General features: G+C 37.6%; 1 protein-coding gene across 5 annotated transcripts in view; it reads left to right on the plus strand.

Annotated features, from left to right (window-relative positions):
• Positions 1–22,424, plus strand: part of LOC134655722 (protein doublesex-like) — a 261,764-nt gene that overhangs the window by 64,654 nt on the left and 174,686 nt on the right. For 2 of the 5 annotated variants that reach the window (XR_010097457.1, XR_010097458.1), the window contains exons 2-3: positions 15,511–15,651; positions 19,532–19,630. Coding sequence is in view for 2 of the 5 variants with exons in the window: in XM_063511186.1 (XP_063367256.1) it covers positions 15,511–15,651; positions 19,532–19,613 (223 nt within the window). In the remaining 3 variants the exon portion in view is untranslated. The remainder of the gene's footprint in view (positions 1–15,510; positions 15,652–19,531; positions 19,631–22,424) is intronic. The other 3 variants (XR_010097456.1, XM_063511186.1, XM_063511185.1) reach the window with 2 other exon arrangements.

The following is a 22,424-nucleotide window of genomic DNA, read 5'->3' on the forward strand; positions in this document are numbered from 1 at the left end:
CAGCCAATGGGAAGGGAAACTATGAACGAGATCATTAATTATAACCGTAACTATATTACTTTGAAGCATAAACCAGTGTCTACATTGATGAAAATATCTAGTCATCTATTTAGACGCTTAAGTCTTTTTGAATAAAGTGATGCTGTTATCTAGGTAGCGAAAAATAATAAAATAACGTATGTGCACATTATACTAGTGCTGTGCTCAGGTTTTTTTCGTTTTAAACGACGTAAGTGACTGTTAAATTCATGTGTAGTTACGCCTTTTCTGTATAAAGGTTGTAGTGACCATAAAACTCCAATTAGAGAGTTTATAACTTGGCATCCGCTTTCGTTCAGTAAAAATGTATGAGAAAATGCGCGCGTACGAGATAAGCTTCGGTTTATTGCGCTAAATTGGAGTGGGAAGCTGCAGAAATATCTACAATGCTGGCGTGTGCGAAAATGTCTACACGGACTCTTTTAGAAACAAATCAACAACTTGGGGAACAAATCAAATGAAATATGTATTTTCATTATTTGTGTTTTTTAAGTAGTCACACAAGGTACTGACTAAGGACCAAGCTTTCATTATTAAGACTCCTCTGTCCGTCTGCCGTCAGACTGTATCTCATGAACCGTGATAGATAGACAGTTGAAATTTTCACAGATGATGTATTTCTGATGTTGCCGCTATAACAACATAGTTCACAAACCAACCATAACATAGTTCAGTAACAGTATAGTTCGTTTTTTTAGCATTAGATAAAAGACTACTCGATCTTGACGTGTCTTTTAACTGAAAAACGCTTTTTGAAAATCAGTAACTATTACTTATGGAAGCAAAATAATGTAAATGATCAAATATGATTGATGATTGTTACAATACCTATTTGCCGTGACTTATTTTTCAAGTGTTTTTCAATAAAAAGACACGTCAAAATTGTTTACCTTTTTTCTAATGCTAAAAAAACGAACTATAGTGCAACTAGGGTTGCCAGATGGTCGGGATTCGGCGGGATTCTCCCGATTTTTAGCATGTGTTCCCGATTCCCGACTAAGTGAAAATTGTCCCGAAAAACAGCTTCACGTTATAAAACAATAATTTCAAGTTCCGAACTGTCGTCGAGCGAGCAAGCGACCCGCGTCGAGCCCGTCAGCGCGCGCGCAAGGCGCGCGTAGCGAGATTGGGCAGAGCACCTGACGTAGTGCCAATAATGTAAAATATCATTGTTTTTAATACAATTAATTTAATTTGAATGGTTTTTTTCCCGACTTAAGGCCCACAATCCCGAAAAAATTATATTTTTTCCCGATAATAGCGCCTTTCGATCTGGCAACCCTAAGTGCAACCCAGCTGAAACGTCGTATTTGAGGTAAAAATAATGAAATTTACTACCCATATCGCGGTAGATCCGTTCATATCTCTAGGTAAATAATATGTGTACAAAACGCGAGAGTTAAAATTGTTATTTATTATCCTCTAGCTTTAGCCGCCCAGAGACCTATAAAAAGGTCTCCTGTTCCATTCTAATTTGAACTTTGTGTTGACAAAATAAAATTTCATTTTGCTTGGCAAGGTTTGACGTATGGGTGGCTAGAGGTTATTGTAGTTTGTAGCCTGCTCGTAAAGAGTTTCTTTATGTTCATTTTACTCACTAATTATCAAGATTATCTTTAGGTAGACTTTTTATAAGTTCGTTTTACTACAAGATAATTACTTAGGTACATATTCTCACACTCTGTGGAACCAGTTTATGGTTCTCTGCGGAATGAGCTGGCTGTATTTCTAATATTCATATCATTAAGAGGAGGAGAGACGAGTACGCATCTCCTTAAAAACGTAGTTCCCATTTTCCTCTCTTGATATTGACTAGGTATTATATGGAAAATATTTTTACGTCACCCTCCCCGCTACGCGAGGAGAAAATCTCACTCCCTGGCCAAGGCAAGACGTAAAACTTTAGACAAACCACGGGCGGTAATTCGTAAAGCCCCACATCGCATATTTATGGCCCTCACTTTCGGTTCGGGCCACAAACACCTGCGATCTGGAGCATTCACGAATTCACCTCCCTAGGTATGTAATGTACTTATACTCAATTATAGATGCATCAACGATTTTTTGTTTTTTATGAGAGATAGGAGAAAAAAAAGCATTTCATACAAACTTTGGACGTTTTTCACTCTTAGAAATGACGTTAGCCTGTAGGCTGTAGAGTAGGTACCTACGTTGACATAGGTACAGGTATAAAGTTTTTGGAAAATGATTACTTAACCGTTAGCTATAAAAATATTTTTGAATATTCTTTTAGTTATCAACTTATCATTGGCTACACTGGCTACACTGCCTACAGGATGGCCCAAAAACGTTGACACAAATTTTTACTGCGCCATTTTGATGATGATTGTAACAAACCTTTACGCAAAGCTATAGGAGAAGAAGATAAAACGTCTTGTTTAAGTTAAATAATTGTAATTTTAAATTGCAGTTGCAGATGTTTAAGTAAGAAAAATATTCTTAAGGGGCCCACTGATTAACAGTCCGCCGGACGATATCGGCCTGTCAGTTAGAACAAAAAGTTGACAGTTCCGAACAACTGACAGGTCGAAATCGTCCGGCGGACTGGTAATCAGTGGGCCCCTTTAAAATTGTTGTGTCAACTTATTTTTGGGTGATCCTGTTTAAATAACTAATGTCAATCTGAACCTACATATTTGTAAGTAGTATTTTATTAGTGTGCATGGATCGTTACGGTCCGCTCGGCGCGGAGGCGCACCTCTCCCTTCCGCGCAAGCTGCTTGCCTTGCCGCAGCCGCGAAGGCGTTAGAAAAAAAAGCGGTTCTATATTCAAAGTTACACGTTCGACCAATCGCGGCCGCGGTAGGCGTGACGGAGCGCGCTCATTGGCCGTCGGGCCGCACGTAGTGATGCGAACTCGCTCCATTATTCTGCGTACTACGTAACGGCTTATTGTGTTGTAGCTTTCTTTAATTGTTGACGTTACGAATGTCGTTACAATAAAATTATAACTATTTTGGTTGTTAACTTATTTATTATTATGTTATTATTGTATTTAACTTTGATATCGGGCTTTTTGTTAATCTATAACGTGGTTGCGGATCATTATTTTGTAATAATATTAACAACTTAAACTTAATTAATAATTAGTCATAGATATAATACTTACTAGTAATTTAGGTACTTACGTTACGAACTTACGTAAGTAATAAACCCTTTATCATTTATGGGGCACACTTAGATTTTATATGGTAAACATTTTTTTTTTGTATTTTTTCATATGCAGTATTTTTAGGACTTTTCTAAGGAGATGAGACTTGAATCGTGTATTTTTTTTTAATCTTGACCGTGAAAGAGTTAAAGCGGTTTGTTTTTCACATAAAAATCTTTAAACATATTGGCACTTACATTCCTTATAACATTACGAAGTAGGTACTAATAGTATTGAAAGCCAATAATAAACAGTAATTTATGTCCACGTTTCCATTTAAAATAAACATATAAACGACATTTTAAACTACAAGTCGAGATTTACGACCACATTAATTTTGTTGGTCATGGCTGCACTTTATTTTATACATTTTCTAAATCGTAAATTTCAAACACGTTTTAATGGTTATTCTAGTTTGCACAGGTTATGGCTTGTGGGGGATCAATCATTTTTAATATATTTGCGGGTTGAGAAAAATTATGAGGGCGTTTTTTTTTAAGTTGTCCCCTACATTTTTTTTCAAATTTGGGATTTTTTATGTTATTTTTACTCAGAATCACGAGCTCTTTCTATCCTAATAGGAGAAAAAAGTATCCTAAGGTTTTTATTTCCATTCCGTCACCATTTTTCATAGACTTTGTATGGCGGTCGCGGAATGGAAAGATCGAAAAATGTAATATGGAAATTTGGGGACACTTTTTTTCTCCTATTAGGAATTTAGGATAGAAAGAGCTCGTGATTCTGAGTAGAAATAACATATAGCTGGTCAACCAAATCTTGTCAGTAAAAAAAGGCGCGAAATTCAAATTTTCTATGGGACGATATCCCTTCGCGCCTACATTTTTCAAATTTGCCGCTTTTTTCTACTGTCAAGATCTGGTTGACCAAGTATAAATCCCAAATTTGAAAAAAAAAGTGTAGGGGACAACTTTAAAAAAAAACGCCCATTACAAATATTTGAGCGTTTTCCAAAAAAAGTGTACATGTCATTCATGTCTTCAAAATATTGACTTCTTGGGCTCATTTTACTCAGAATCATTTGTACATTCACGCCTCATACATGAAAAAATGTGTCCCAAAATTTTGTATGAAAAATTTTTTTTCCAGTGCGTCATGTTCATACAAATAAAAAAAAATTCATACAAGAATGTGACGATCAGGAAAGGAAATTTTCGGACACATTTATTTATGTATGAGGCGTGAATGTACAAATGATTCCGAGTAAAATAAATAAATAAATATTATAGGACATTTTTACACAAATTGACTAAGCCCCACAGTAAGCTCAAGAAGGCTTGTGTTATGGGTACTCAGACAACGATAGATATAATATACAAATACTTAAATACATAGAAAACAACTATGACTCAGGAACAAATATCTGTGCTCATCACACAAATAAATGCCCTTACTGGGATTCGAACCCAGGACCGCGGCTTCACAGGCAGGGTCACTACCCACTAGGCCAGACCGGTCGTCAAAAAATCAAAAAATGTCGTCAAAATGAGCCCAGGAAGTCAATATTTTGAAGACATGAATGAAATGTACACTTTTTTTGGAAAACGCTCATTTATTTTTACCTACCTAGTCTACCTACCTGAGTAAAAAAAAAATTTTAGGTAGGTAGGTAAATGAGTTTTTTCAACATCGAATTCGACCGAATTCAAAATATTTTTTTTGTTGTGCTGTGATAATAAGCCAATATAAAGTTTGACTGGTAGAGAATGCCTTATGGCATTAAGTCCGCCTTTTGTACTATAAGGTTTTTCTATTGTGCAATAAAAATTTAATAAATAAATAAAATAAAAACAACAATATGGCGTCAGCCCCCGCCATACAGTTGTTTTTTTTATATTGGATTTTTTGCATGGGCAGACTCCAACCAAAACCTTAAAAGGTTAAAGTTGGCTTTGATATGTACTTATAAAAAATCACGAATTTCGAAACGAGTGGCGATAAATTAAAACACGACCGAAGGGAGTGTTTTAAATCGACACGAGTTGCGAATTACCTATTCGCACGTGTATCGAACAACGTTTTACAGTACATATGGCACTTTAAAGTTTCGACATACGCACGAAAAGTGCTATTTTACGCACTAGTAAGTTACGCAGTAGTAAAAGTAGTGAGTAAAAGCCCCATATGTACTGTAAACGTCTTTTTAGGGTTCCGTACCCAAAGGGTAAAAACGGGACCCTATTACTAAGACTCCGCTGTCCGTCCGTCCGTCCGTCCGTCTGTCCGTCCGTCCGTCCGTCCGTCTGTCACCAGGCTGTATCTCACGAACCGTGATAGCTAGACAGTTGAAATTTTCACAGATGACGTATTTCTGTTGCCGCTATAACAACAAATACTAAAAACAGAATAAAATAAAGATTTAAGTGGGGCTCCCATACAACAAACGTGATTTTTGACCGAAGTTAAGCAACGTCGGGCGGGGTCAGTACTTGGATGGGTGACCGTTTTATTGCTTGTTTTTTTTGCTAGTTTTGCTCTATTTTTTGTTGATGGTGCGGAACCCTCCGTGCGCGAGTCCGACTCGCACTTGTCCGGTTTTTTTATTCGTATTCAGTTGTAGGTACCTATATACCTACCATAGGTATATCGTTATTCTGCATATCATAGCAGTAAGTAGCTGGTGTGATACAACAGTAACAGCGAGCAAAGTAGGTATGTACCTACGTATATTTTCAGAGTCATTGAGATAAAAAGTAAGTACCTAAAACCCGCGCAGAGGGCATATCATCCGTTCTTATATCCTGGCTCACGCCTCCTTATAAATCTCATAATCTAGCACTGGAATTAGAATGCCTTTCGCTCGGTTTCTACAATCGGGAAAGAACGATCAAGTATTTGATACTGCTTAATTTATCCAGTCTGAATATCCACGGAAGTAAGCCAATGTAATGTCGTAAAACGTCAATCGTAAACCGACAGCGTAATGGGTTTGGGACTCGGTCGGTGCGGGACGTCAAACCTCAAAATGCTGGGGGCATACCGCCAAAACCGAAATTCGTAAATTGCTGGGATCTTTCTCTTTTACTCTCATGAAGATGTAGGTAATTAGAGTGACAAAGAAAAAAAATGCTCGCAATTGGCGAACTTCGATTTTCGCGGTTATAGCCCTGGACTTGAGAGTAGTCGCAATCTGAATGTAACGTCAAATAGGGATACCTATGTGGCATACGGGTACTTACATACATAAGTGTTACTGGCCTTCACATTAGAGCTTGTTTACACATTGTTTGGTGTTTATTGCGAGTTCGTACATTTGCTACTTGGTTCAAATTCCAAATACAAAACAATTGCCTCCGGAGCTTAGAAAGCTACCATGGCTACGTAATACTATCTGTGCTAAGATACGGCAATCTTATTTGGGGTATTCCTTTGTTACCTCTAATGGAGTAGAACAGTCTTTTGTATTTGAAGGTGTTCTTGAGCATATTTATATACACATTAAATGGCGTGCTATACCAATGTATGTATATAATTATACATAGAAAAAGAAACATGAGAAACACAGTTACATATTCAATTAAATACCTACATCTAAAAGCGAACTTATCCGCGTATGTCATTGGGATACATATGCATGAATATCCAATGTAAATTATAGAGATATCTACGTGTTTATCGTCTTAGTTTTATTACAGGTAGTTAAACAAACATTGCGCATCCAACGCGTCTAATACTACATTTGACACGTCGCTATAAAGTAGAAACTTATTCGCGATTAGTTCCATAACCATAGCTAACTTTATATCCTTTGGCATTGAAGTGAAACATTTTAAGTTTTAGCCACAGAGTCGAGACACGAACAGAGCATCGCTTAACAAGCCGATTTCACATGCATACAAATTCCATCTTCTCCATTTCGATTTTAGATGGTTGGCAGCAGAGATGTTGCGGATGCAGATTTTTTTTCATCCGCGGATGCGGATATTTAAAGGCTCACATCCGCGGATGCGGATGCGGATGCGGATGTCAAGATTAGGTACTTAGAAAACGTCAAATATTATATTTTTAATATTATGTTATTTTAAAAAAAACGAAACTTTTAGTACCTATTTGAGCAAGAATATAGGTGCGTTATATTTAATAAACAGTTACTTGGCCGACTTTTCTGGATCTAGACGATTTCGTTATACCTAGGTAATGACGAAATTACCTAGCACTTACGCCACTAAGACGTTCCTGTACCGACTTGTTCGACATCCGCATCCGCATAAGCTCCGCATCGATTTTATGCGGATGCGGATGCAGATGCGGATGTTGAAAATAATGCGGAAGTTCCGCGGTTGCGGATGCGGATGTTCGCAACATCCCTGGTTGGCAGTCCTCATCTGTCTTCCAGACACTTCTTGCCCCGCACGGCTAAACTATGAACTGTCGTCTGCACTCTGCACCCCTAGCACATGATTGGCGCGACAGTATCTCGCGGCGAGATAGACTACCCGTGTTTTTCTAACTAGGTATGTTACTAAAAGAGGGACGGGTAGTCTATCTCGCCGCGAGATACTGTCGCGCCAATCATGTGCTAGCCCGGCTGCGGTATTTCCGGACCGATACGGCCTTCAAAGTCTTCAAACCTTAAAGAAAAGAGCGTACCTACTCCCGTCTTACGTAGGAAACAAAGCACTTGCATCACGGGTTGGCCCTTTGGTGTTGCAGGTGTCCATGGGCAACGGTAATAGCTTAACATCAGGCGATTCGTCTGCTAGTTTGCCTCCTGTATCATAAAAAAAGCGGCCAAGTGCGAGTCGGACTCGCCCATGAAAGGTTCTGTATTTAGAGGATTTATGACGTATTAAAAAAAACTACTAGATCTTGTTCAAACCAATTTTCGGTGGAAGTTTGCATGGTAATCTACATCATATATTTTTTTTTAGTTTTATCATTCTTTTATTTTAGAAGTTACAGGGGGGGGGGGGGACACATTTTACCACTTTGGAAGTGTCTCTCGCGCAAACTATTCAGTTTAGAAAAAAATGATATTAGAAAAGAAACCTCAATATCATTTTTGAAGACCTATCCATAGATACCCCACACGTATGGGTTTGATGAAACAAATTTTTTTGAGTTTCAGTTTTAAGTATGGGGAACCCCCAAAAAAAAATTTTTTTTTTTCAATTTTTGTGTGAAAATCTTAATGCGGTTCACAGAATACATCTACTTACCAAGTTTCAACAGTATAGTTCTTATAGTTTCGGAAAAAAGTGGCTGTGACATACGGACGGACAGACGGACAGACAGACAGACAAACAGACATGACGAATCTATAAGGGTTCCGTTTTTTGCCATTTGGCTACGGAACCCTAAAAAACACTCGCTTATGGGGTTTAAGCCATACCACCATTTATGCCATGCACTATAGTGCATGACAGTTTTGAATGATTCACGGTTAGTTTCACTAGACATACTTAGACCGGGATCCGGGATATCGGGAGCTTGAAAATAATGCTAATGGTAATCACGGTTCATATCCCGGTCTTTATAAGTCTAGTGATACCTATAGTGCTCGACCTCGAGTTATGAATGTATGCGTTTCGCGCGACAAGGAAACGGCGATTATGAAATCCCAGCGATTGTACCTCTGTCTGTCTATCAACTCTGTGGCTTTAACACATTTCCATGGCTTGGCTTAAGAGCGTGACCAAGTGTCTGTTCTGACGTTGAATAGGTTTTTAGAGACTGACAAAGGCACGTCGTAAAACGTCAATGTCCGGCAATGCGCGACCTTCTGACTCTATTTTATGACTAGTGAAGTGATCAAAGTCTTTCTCCCGTAGACTCCGTATAGGGTATTTCACTGTATCACTACATAGTATAAAACAAAGTCGCTTCCCTGTCTGTCTGTCTGTATGTATGCTTAGATCCTTAAAACTACGCAACGGATTTAGATGCGGTTTTTTTTAATAGATAGTGATTCAAGAGGAAGGTTTATGTATAATTTGTTAACCCGTGCGAAGCCGGGGCGGGTCGCTAGTTTAATATAAATAATTTTACACCATGCATGAAATAAAGCACCAGAAGATTAATAGGATAACGTAGACAGCAGTTATATTTAGACATAATTTCTATTTTTAAACCCGTATAAAACTATAAAAAGTTAGATGATTTGATTGTGACGTCACATGCTAGTGTTTCATATAAATTCCATACTAGCAAAATCGTTTTGACAGTTCGAAAAAAGAAACTGATTTGACTAGTAGTCAAATACCCAATTGTGGATCGTTTGAAGACCAGCACATATGGGTGTTATCACTGAGCTATCAGCTTTTTTTTAATTTTATGGTCAGTTAAGGCTTTCTTACAATCATTTATTAAACATACAATGTTCTTAAGTATTTAACCATGTAATTTGTCTTCAATATTTGCTTTTATAAGCCATTTGTTGGTGTCCGATAGAGCTGACATTTGGCATACATGTAAAACACAGGTGACAATGTAATATCGTGATGGCTTCGATCTGATCTGATGATGGAGACTCATTGAATTTTCTTAGAATGGTCTCAAGGAGTAGATGAAAAGGACTAAAATCTTGTTTAACTTTTTGTGATACCCGTATTTGCGTAAGACAAAGACAAGTCTTATGATTCTATCTATATAGGTAATCTATGTTTGAAATGAGACAGTCCCTGGCCAAACCCTATCTAAATAGGTAGAGTGAGGTTATACAAAAAAGGTGAACTATTAATTGTAGTACAAATTTTATAGGTAGTACATGAACCATCTAGTGGATAAGTTATCTGCGCTAGTGATGTGCCGTCGCTTATACATATTTCTTAATCCTTGTTTATGGTTGTCTATTGTCGATATCTTTGTTTTGCTTTTTGTTGGCAACTGTGTGGGGTTCTTTCAGTTATTTTATGGATTTAGTGTCACTGTAAAGACTTTTAATGCTTCTATGAACTAAATTGTGCGAGAGATATTAGTTGAACGTATCTACTTGTTTCATTTTACGAAGTATTTTGATGGGCTGGCAGCAAATGTACGACTGGCCAAGGGGGCTACCGCGAACATCGGAATTCGAAGATAGTCTAACTCTAACTACCTACATCCCTTGAGTTTTTGCTGTGAGTGAAGGGCATGAAAATAAACAGCTATTTAGATTGATGTTTGTTGGTCACAACCATACTGCTTTTGAACGGCCACTTAATGCTCGGTACCTAAGGAGACAGCTCCTTAATAGGAAAGTGGACTACCAGTTCTCCATACAAACGTAATCCCCATTTTCCTCTGAAATTTTGAAACAAATGGATGTTGCTATGCCCTTTCGTTTGGGTTTCCCTTTTTTATTGTTATAAGAGTTTGGAGCGACAAAGAAATTAAGTACATATGTACAAACGTTTAAAAGCTCGGATCTATATCTGAATCCCTAAAGTATTTTCTCCTATCTTTGCATTCCCTAATATTGTTTGTCATAATGATCAGTTGTCCTAACACTAAAAACACTAATTTTGGTTTCCCTAATCATTGATTAATATCCTAATGTTATTAAGCATATATTCTTTTTTGCGAGGGTCGTAGTTCTTTTTTTTGATGACCCAGGGGGAATCCCTTATGGATCCCACTGGCACGGGAGAAGCCCTGTGGGTATGTCCGACTTCCACGGACTAAACCCCCTGGGGTGTTCCGCCGCGCGCTTTTGTAGGCGGGGTTTCGGGAACTCGATTGTAGACCTCCGATACCACGCCGGCGATGCTCTTGCGAGCTCATCATATGGGGTTGCTCTAGCAGCTTACTCCGCTGAAGACACCTCGGAACACTTGAGGGTCTTCCAGCTCGAAACCTCTTCAGGCGAGTGATGGAACTCCCGACCCATCACCCGCAGGCATTAACCTTGCTGCGAAGGCTCTTCTCCGCCTACCTGGCCTCCTTCGGCGCTGAGGGAGCGAGTTCGCGTCGTCCTCGCGCGATCGCTCTGCGGCTTCCTTTTGTGTCAGAACGGTGACGCTAAAGGAAGCCACTGCCGCCCATGCCTCTTCACTGCTAATCATTCGGCGTATTAGCGCCGGCAATGAGAGGTCTCCTCCTACAGCCGCGGACAGGGCAGCGCGAGGCTCCGCTCTGGCATATCTCGCGCGTGTGTTGGGCCGTGTCCACGGCTCTTCCATCACAATGGTGGCACGCTGTCGTCGGCTCTCTTCCCACCCTCTCAAACAGGTACCAGCCGAAGCAGCCGTGCCCCGTCAGGAGCTGTGTGAGGTGGAAGGAGGGTGCACCGTGCTTGCGTTCGACCCATTCTTCGCAGTTCTAACCCTAACCTAACCCACCTTTGTGGCAGCAAGTTCTAAAACCTAACCATTTTTCAGAACCTTACATTATGGAAAATAATCGTTATGACAATTGATCGTTAGGGCATGTGCCCATTATGACAAACCAGTTAGGGCAAGTGACTTTAGGACAAACATTGTTAGGGATTCAGAATGACACCCTAAAAGCTCCGTGCACTTATAATAATTAAAATATCGATCGATAAAAAAAATCTGGATTATCGAAAGATGATAACCGGACTATACATACATTAAATTGTGTAATAATATTTTCTAACTAGGAGGAAAATAGGGAATAGGTACGTTTGTTTGTATGAAGAAGCGGTCCTCCGCTATATAGTAAGTAATCATTAAACATTTATTCGTCGCAATCCATGGTATTACAGTAGACGTTTTAAGTTCAGTGAGTAACTAATATTTATTAGCACAAAAATTAACAAAATATAATAACAAAACTTCATTAAGACGAACAGAACATTGTGCTAAAAGGTCCTCACTCAGCTTGATGTCCCGAAGTGAGCCCTAGGACACACAACGAGACGCTGATATTCAGTGAGGCCTAAAAACTAGAGCTCCCGATACACGTGTTACACGCTGACACGGGTACCCGTGTTCTTAAGCCCGGCGGTATTAAGAACCCGAACTACACGAACCCGCCCGGATTCGGAAACGTTTACCCGTGTACCCGTGTATTTCGTGTACCCGTGTACACGGGTACCCGTGTACACGGATCTTATTTACCCGCGGGTTCGACCCTTCACTCTCGTGTTGGGGAGATTCGTGCTTGAAGACATACGATTGAATTGGAAAATTCGATTACTTTGCAGTTTTACCGGATTGATTGGTAATGTCTAATAGGTAGGTAAGTACACTTTGTTTCAATAATTCATATTTCTAGCTTTACTCTAAATAATATTAAAATTAACAATAGGTATCTTAGTATCCGTTGATTTCATTGATAGCTCGTTTTCTTCATTGTAGTTTTTTGATAATGAAAGTAAACCTAAATGATAATCTAATACAAAAGTAGCTAGTTATGCTTACTGAAACTACCACGCACGGATATGTCATTATTTTCCTTTGTAGCGCGACGGTGGGCAATTCTGATGCTTGAACAAACCAGTATAATAATACTATCAAGACCCGAGACATAAGTATAATAATACTAATAATATAGCCATTGATTTCCATGCAAATTTACATTTAGTCGTTTTTTCCTTTACATGGCCCCGCTTTGGGTAAAGGCCTCCTCCATTTGTTTCCTTTTTATTATGTCTTGTGCTTTAAGCTTCCAGTCTCTACCAGTAATTCTTTGGATTTTGTCAACTCAGCGGTCTTTGGGTCTCCCTTTGCCTCTTTTTTTCCCGATAGGGCCCGCCCATTCAGTTACCAGTTTTGTCCCTCTTCTGTCTGTGATGCGAGCTACGTGTCTCACCCATGTCCATTTCAGCTGTAGAGCGTGTTGTCCTGCGTCTATTAATTTAGTTTTCTCCCGAATGTTTTCGCTATTACATCTGTCACTGAGCTTAATGCCCAGGTTACTTCGTTCAATAGCTCGCTGATATGAACGTATTTTTGTTTTTATTATGTCCTTTGTGAAGAACCATGTTTGTGCACCGTAAGATAGACAAGGCAATAAGCACGCATCTCTGACCTTTTTACAAACATAAGTAGGTACTAGGTAACCTAAAAGCCCTCTTACATCGATTAGCGTGATCGATCAATTCGCCGCCGCTCCAGTGTATTTACAATCGTGCTGATAAATAAACTGTGTTGTTTTATCTAAATGTTGAATAGCGTGAAGAAAATGTACAAGAATTCATACATACAGTTCATCACAAAAAGGGATTAAGTATTTAAAATGGCCATATGGTATGCAATAAACAAAGTGCAGGTGTTTCATTCAATTATACCGTGTTGTTTTACCAATATGAATTGGTGCTTTTGGTGTTATCTTTTTGTAACAAGCTTAACACGTCTGCAAAAAATACAACAACTAATCATTCAGGTAGAATTATCTCATTGTTTTGTTGCAACGCGGCACTAAAGAGCATTTTGCTAATGACAAAGACAGCAAGAAATGAATAATATCTGTGCCTAAGATTTATAAAGTATCTCATCACGTACGGTATGGTCTTTATTTTATCTATGCATGTTATTCTACGTCTACGACGATAATGAACTAAACCGTAAGTACATGTTTTTTGTGTAGCTACCTAATTATTACTTGAATAACGAGTTATTTTGTATAGGGGCTGTTCATAAATTACGTTATCGATTTTTGACGTTTTTTGACCCCCCTCCCCCTAAAATCATCCAAAAATCATGCTTCGAATGATCCCGTTTCCTTCTACAACATCCGATGTCCAGACCCCCCCCCCAATTTGAAATGACGTAATTTATTAATATCCCCATATCTTAAATGATGACAAAGGCAATACAAAATTAATTAAATTAGTATAATACATATCAATAACATTGAAAATCCGATAAAACTGATCGGATTCGATTCCAGTCGGAGCTCCTGATCCTGAATCTTTGTTTTATTTAAAGCTCTATACATTACTTCAATCTCCGCTACACGCCAAGACGGGTTAGGCCCGCGTGTATTTATGTTCCGTTCACCGTGTACACGGGTACACGGGTACACGGGTACACGGATACACGGATCTTAATTACACGGGTACCCGACTACACGTGTAGAACGGGTCAGAAAACCGTGTACGTGTAGTTCGGAAACGGGTACCGAACACGTGTACACGAAACACGGACACGACCGCGAGCCCTACTAAAAACTAAAACTAAAATTAAATCTAACTAGGGCCCACTTGCACCATTCCACTAACCCGGGGTTAATCGGTTAAACCTGGAGTTACCTTGGTTACCAGTACAATTTGACACTGGATTAACGGTTTAACCCCGGGTTAGTGGGATGGTGCAAGTGGCCCTAGGTGACACAAATATCTAACAAATCATAACATCAAAATGAAATAAAATATCGTCTTAACAAAGTGTTCCCAGGAACAATTAGAGTGTTTATTTTCATATAAATAAACAAGCGCTCCCGTTTCACAGTCACTTCACTTTGTTTATAACAATTAACATAAACAAGGCCTTGACATAAATTTTAATGACGTATGACAGTTCCACGAAGTGTTGTAGGGCCATTATGGAGTAATTTGGAGCGTTACGATTAAGTCATTGAAGTGTTAGGTTAGGTACTTAAAACTTATGAGAATTGGTTTTATTTGGACCTTATTCGATATATCCTATACCATTTCCTATTTTAGAACACACTATTATATATTTTTGGAATACCCAACTGGCGTGAAGTGGCGTAGAATAGGGCAGAGTGGCGCTCTCTTGTGTCAGAGTCCAAAATCCTTTTTGGGTCACTGAGCCAGTGAAGTAGTAGTAGTAGTAGTAGTTTCGTATTACCAGTCCGCCGGACGATATCGGCCTGTCAGTTGTTCGGAGCTGTAATTTTTTTGTTCTAACTGACAGGCCGCATATCGTCCGGCGGACTGTTAATCAGTGGGCCCCTTTAGAAATTAGTCAGATTTTTTTTATCACGACACCTATGCAAAATGCTCATAAAAAACCGGCCAAGTGCGAGTCGGGCTCGCGCACGGAGGGTTCCGCACCATCAACAAAAAATAGAGCAAAACAAGCAAAAAAACGGTCACCCATCCAAGTACTGACCCCGCCCGACGTTGCTTAACTTCGGTCAAAAATCACGTTTGTTGTATGGGAGCCCCACTTAAATCTTTATTTTATTCTGTTTTTAGTATTTGTTGTTATAGCGGCATCATCTGTGAAAATTTCAACTGTCTAGCTATCACGGTTCGTGAGATACAGCCTGGTGACAGACGGACGGACGGACGGACAGCGGAGTCTTAGTAATAGGGTCCCGTTTTTACCCTTTTGGTACGGAACCCTAAAAATGGACTAAATAAAAAAACTGTTAAAATTGGACTAAATAAAAAAACTGTTAAAATTAATAAGAATATTTGATTGTTCCAGTGGCCCTGGACTCCCTGGTAGAAAACTGCCACAAGCTGCTGGAAAAGTTCCACTACAGCTGGGAGATGATGCCGCTCGTGCTGGTCATCCTCAACTACGCCGGCTCCGACCTGGAGGAGGCCTCGCGGAAGATTGATGAAGGTAGGTTTAAGTTTAAGTTTGCGTACATATTTACCATCGCTCACACTGTTAGCAATGGACGCTATTATTCTGCCACCGTTGATGCCGCCGTCTGGTAGTGATACTTTCAGATCCGTATACTACCGCGCTCACTTCCATTCGCGTATGTCGTACGGAGTACTGATATGGGGAAACTCGACGGATGCCAAACGATTAAAGCTCTTTCCCACTGGCGTCCAGTTTTTTGCGGCTACGGTTTTCTGCAGTATCCCGTTTTAAGACACACACGCATTCTGTTTATTGGGGGTATTGCACGCATACTAATAAAAACGGGACCCTGCAAACGGTACCCGCAAAAAACTGGACGTCAGTGGGAAAGAGATCTTACGAAAACATGTCTCTCCGACCAAAACCCTTTGGTTGGAGAGACCGTTTTGTCACGCAAGATTGATGAAGGTAAGAGGTACGGTGGTACTGTAATGTAAAAGTGACAAGCCAACATGTCTAGTCGATTTTCAATGTCCAAATCTGATCTGAATGTGTTAATAAATTGTTTTGTTTTTATAATTAATTATTTGTGACGGATTTTGCATCGTTAATATTCAAAAGGCTAGGTCATTTTGGCTTCTTACTTTTTTACTATATAATATAAATACTATACATATATGTATTGTTGCGCATGCGATTGTTGGGGAAATGGATTCGGAACATTTTGTGATTTAAGGTCCTTTTACCACCGTTGAAGTATAAAGAGTAGAGTAGAATACGTTCATACACAAAAAATAAGTTCTTTAATTGAAAAATTTCAAGATATTTTGAATTTCGAGATAAGGAACTTCGAAAATGTCTTCATCTATAAAATAAAATGTCTTATAGGTATTATAATCTTGGGCCAAGAACTACTTTCTTGTATCAAATAACTAATTATTTAATAAAAAAAAGTCAGTTTTGATCCAATATAAATTTTTTGGTACCACTCACAATCTTTCAGTCTTGAATTTTGAGAAATTAACATTCTAGAACCGTTAGTGAGATTATTTTAGTCCCATTTGGACTACAACAACTTTCCTATACAAAATTATGAATACTGTCAAAAATTATTCTATGTGGAAGTTTTGCCTTATTGGAAACTTACCGACGGCACATCAGTATATCGCGTACTTTTGACCATTCGCCACTGCTGCCTATTCCGCTTTTTCGCCTTATATTTTGTGGGTATCGTCTTGGGTCGTCCCATTCGTTTTTCGTCAAGTTCTTAAATTAGTCCTATTCTGCTTTCGTCACCCATTCTACATTCGTCACAATCGTCGGTGGCTTTCAATGTAGAATGAATGACGAAAGCAGAATAGGACTAATTTAAGAACTTGACGAAAAACGAATGGGACGATCCAAGACGATACCATTTTGTGGACAAAAAGAAAATCACTTTTACAAAACTCAGTAAACTTACTTATTAAACAAGTAATTGTCAAAAAAATAATTTCGTGATACACACTTTTATTGCTGACTGTACTTCTTCTGTATGTAACAAAGGAAATACATACTTAAAACGCTCTAACAGGGGGTTAGATAATAATGATTACTTAAATCATTATTATCTAACCCCCTTATTCATAAATGTTTACTAATAAAGTTGACAAGCCGATAATAATCGTTTGTCCCTTTCCATCATACCAATACGTCGGAAAGGGACAAACGATTATTAATATCGGCTTGTCAACTTTAGTATAGTTTGTAGCTTTCTAATAGACCCCGAAGGCTAATCCTATTGTCTATTGTTAAGAAAAACCGCTCGTGCCACGTGCCACAACCACCTGCATAAAAAATCGGTACTTCGGTTACTGAGTGCCGGCGAGTCGAACGCTACAGAACCAGTCTAAAATGTGTCATCGAGATGCGTAACAAAGGCGCGTTATCGGAGAGCGCACCTACACTGGTTTTTTGAGCGTTGGACTAGCCCGCGCTCAGGTGCCAAATATAATAATTAGGACCCTTTTTTGCAGGTAAGTAGCACGTGCGGTTTTACTGAACAATAGACAATAGGATAAGCCTTCGGGGTCTACTAGAAAGCTACAAACTATAGACGTTTATGAATAAGGGGGTACATTTTTATATTAAATGGAAAGATATGAAGGACTTCACTTACGGAAAGAACCAACGGGTGATAGCAAAAAAATTAAATAATTTTCTGTACACTTATAAACAAAACTATCCACATAAACAAAAAATGTTCTTCATGAAGTTGTTGCTACTTCTTTTGAGGTTCTTGAATTGTTTTATTTTTAAACATTTGTTATTGTTAGAATGGAGTCGAAACAAGAAACTGCGAATACATGTTGTAGGTACATTTTTATAATTCTACAAAAACATGGGGAAAAAGTATACAGTGTGTCATTTTAGTATAAAAAATGTACCAGTTTCTACTATATATAGAACCTTGCATTCTTGACTATAAATCGCAAAAGTGGTAGTGGCTGGCGAGGATAATGACCAATGCAAGCCTGAACTGACTCCAAAGCACTCTTAATTATATGATTCCCATGAGCCAACGAGATGGCGCCAAAAAAATTAAGTGTTGCCAACCGTACATTTATAGATCATTAAAAAAACATATGCCTGGAATTAGTGATGTGCTGTGAAAATTTTCCCGGAACAAGGAAATTTCCCGTGTTCCCGGGAATATAAAAGATACGGTTTTTAACGTTCTAAAAAGTTTAAGATGCTGTGTTGATTGAATTTATGATAATAGAATATAGTATATCGATGCACAATTTCAAAATTTTCCTATTTTCCCTTCATATGGGAAATTTCCCGAGAACATTTCCGGGAATATTCCCACCTAGGGAATTTTCCCGGGAACACCTGGAATGCTGCTAGAAGGTAAGAACACCGGAATATACTGTTCAGCAAAAATCCCGACCATTATGTCTCACTGTCGCTAGATGACTTGAAATTACAAAGAAAAATTATTCAGTTTGGATGATGAAAGTTAGTTTCTCTTAACGGAACTGGTATTATCATATCGTATCGTTATTTGATCTTAGGTCTTAGTTATATATGACACCGTAAGATTGTGAACCCGTTAGTTTACAATCTAAGAATCTAACGTAGGTTAGGTTAGGTTAGTTTATAATCTCCCTACCGTCAGTTTACAATTTAACTAGCGAGATTATAAACTAACGAGTGTTTACAATTTTACGGTGACATATACAAGGTTACATAAAATAAATGTTCCCAGTCCACTTCTCCATTTTTTATTGTGTCTATTACAATTGTAAGGCTGCATTTTGTAATCATTAAAAATTAAAAAAATATAGTTATTTACTTTTTGAATGTACTTTTTGACAATTCAAAAAGTATGTAGAGTCGGACCAAGCTATCCCGGCATAGAATTTGCAATGGTAAAGTGTGGAAATGTCACCATTAACGTCAAATTTCTATGAATGATGTTTATAATGACACTCCCACATTTTGTTCTGTTCAAGTCTGTGCAAAGTAAGCTTAGACGGACCTAGGGCCCGTTTCTCAAAAGCTTGTAACTTGTGATACAAGCGGATGTAACTTTTTGACAGCTTTTGTTAAAAAGGGACTTACACTCGTATTACAAGTTACAAGCTTTTGAGAAACGGGGCCCTGATATCCCACTTCAATCTGTCATGGGCATGAATGAATGACAGAAGTTATTTATTTTATTGACAGCTTATCCTCTAGCCGCCCATACGTCAAACCTTGCCAAGCAAAATGAAATTTTATTTCGTCACCACAAAGTTCAAATTAGAATGGAACAGAAGACCTTTTTATAGGTCTCGGGCGGCTAGAGGTTATACCTATGGGTTCTCCAAAATGCAGTCTCCGCGCCGCCATGCGAACGTTCAAACTGTGCGATTTCCCTTGTCCACAGGCAAAATGATCATCAACGATTACGCGAGGAAGCACAATCTGAACATCTTCGACGGGCTCGAGCTGCGGAACTCGACACGCCAGTACGGACTTTAATACAGTAATATTAGTTGTTTCCAAGACAAACATGGAAATATTACTGGAACAGTACACACACACTAACACTTTTAAACTAGAAAAAAACACAAAAAATAAAATAGACCGACTTCCAAAAATTCATTCCCAAAAAAATGTTGCCTCGTAAAGAGACATTGGTTTTTTTTTCTAAAATTTGTTGAAAGATGAAATAGTTACATCCATTTTTCACACAGAACACATATACAAACTGAAACTTTGATGTTAGTGAAAAAGCAATGGCAATTTTAGATTTCAATGATATAAAAATAAAAAAATTGATTAAAATAGAATGCGAACTTAAAAATAACATTCCGTGTACTCATTAAATTTTGTTAAAAAACATATAGAAGTAACTTTAAGAAATATAGGTATAGGTATATATATTATAATCTAACTAATCTGTTACAGTCGCGCAATAAATCTTTCTTTAAAATATTGAAAACTAATTTCTAATAAATTCTCAACCATAAATCCAAATTCAATATTTATTTATTGGTTTATTATTTCAAGGTCTAATTTCCTGTAATAAATTAAGATAAGTACAACTTAAAAAATAAATAATACTAAACTTAAAATAAACATTAAAATAAACCTACTTAAAAATTAAACAATAATAGAAAAAATAACCACCCATTTATTGGTGAATATAATCATTTTAAATTTTATGACGATAATTTGTTGCTATTGACTATAATTTGTAATATTTGTATAAGTTTTCTTTGTAATGAAATATTTTAAAATTCCTTGTAAAACTATGTTGGCGTAAGCTCTACTCTAAACTTATGACAGACTTGTGTAATAAGTAATAAACAATAAATAAACAGCAAAACGTTTATTAAGACATGTTAATATCCGTAATTCCACGTCTAATAACTTCAACTGCAATAAATTCAACAGTGTACACAATAAAACTATATAAACAGACATTAATCCTCATGGCATTCAGCTCTTTTGTACGTTTTGTACAATAAATATAAAGTGAAGACGGGCGACTGGCGAATAAAGCCGCTATGACACTTCAAAGACGTTATTTTATAAAACGTCAAGCCTCAACAGTTTATGCTAATAATGACAGCTGACATCTTAATATGTATAAGGAAGTAATTATCAATTTATCATTTTATTATTAGCCAATTTGTATGAAAACGGGGTTTGAAGAAGCAATCGATCGAGCGTGAATTTTTTAAATAGAATCGAAAGTAGATACCTACAATATTATACAAACTAAACTAAAATACACCTATATTAAAAGCTAACATATAAAAATATAATTGAATATAGCCTTTAATAACAACCTTAGAAATTACATTTCATCTTAATACTAATTGAAACTAATGTTTATATTAGACACCGGTTGTTTGGGGAGGCCTATAAAATATAATACAGTATACCAAAAATGTAAGTAAGTAATAGGTACCTATTGTAGAAAATGTTTAGTGCTTCAAATATTTATTATTACCTTTTGCTTTTAAATGTATTCACTGCTAAATTGACTTGTTTGTAAGCCATAAAACAAATGATTTTTACATAAAAATTGTTATAAATTCGTTTTGAATGCATTAAATTGGTAATAATATCGTTTGGTGTTACGAGACGTTACTAACATCATCCTAAAGCACTGTAATCAGACCTCGTAGCCAACATGCCAATCGCTTACGCTCCGTAGCGATCGAATTCGAAACGCAACTGTCACTGTCACACTATTACGGAAGAGTGATAGAGAGACACAAAGCTTTTCGTTGTAGTAGCGATAGCGATTGTCACTTGGCTAGACCGCGCATCTTTAACCTTTTCCACGCCGTGTCAAACACAAAAGCTGTCACTCAGACGCCACATCATTGAAGTGTCAAAACTGAAGTTGAACTTTATGTATATGCACGTAGGTCGATGTTGCTCTGTGGTCTGTGACCGATTAATCGGTCTTTGGCGTTGAACCTACGGTGCGGATATTTCGGTCATTGGCGTCCAAAAGGTTAAACGATTATTTAAGAACTCACAAGCCGTGCTCTGGCATTACGCCAGCGAGTCACAATGTGATAAAGATTCTATACAGCTATAATAAAACAAATTTTACTCTCAAGGGGGAAAAGACGCCAAGTATTCGCGCTTCAAAGACGATACGTCTTTTTAACTTAGTGGTATCAAATTAAATTTACTACTAGATAAAACGACGCTCAGCGTACATTGTCATTCAATCAATGTATTAAATTGAGACGTAAAATAAGACAAATTTAATGTGCGAAACGGGCTAGTTGTTCGAGGGGAGAGGACGCTGGGTTGATTATTTCAGTAGCTGTTTATTTCACTTCAAGGAAACACAGGAAAAGTGAAAATATGTCTTCACCAATTTGTAACACTCAGTTTAACTCAAAAATATTACTTACCTACTTCTTCGTTAGTCGGGTAAGCGGCGGTGTGTTTCCCTGCTGTATTGCAATACGCATACGTGTTGTCCTTAAATTGCCAGAAGTAACAATATTTATAGATAAAACATAACAATAAGATAAATATAGGTAAAAAAAACAAGAGGCAATAAGTTTGAAAACAAAAAAAACATTTATTCCAGACAACATTGATCAATAGGAGTATATATACGCAATTTTTAAATTAATAAAATTACGAAGATAACATAAAAATACATGACAAAAATAATTGAGCATTTGATAACAGATAAAATATAAAATAAACTTGGCAATTCATTGATAGATACATAAAAATATATGACTAAACATTAAAATAAAAATAATTGAGCATTTGATAACAGATAAAATATTAAA

The sequence above is a fragment of the Cydia amplana genome, chromosome 17 (assembly GCF_948474715.1).
Source record: "Cydia amplana chromosome 17, ilCydAmpl1.1, whole genome shotgun sequence".
Lineage (NCBI taxonomy): Eukaryota > Metazoa > Arthropoda > Insecta > Lepidoptera > Tortricidae > Cydia > Cydia amplana.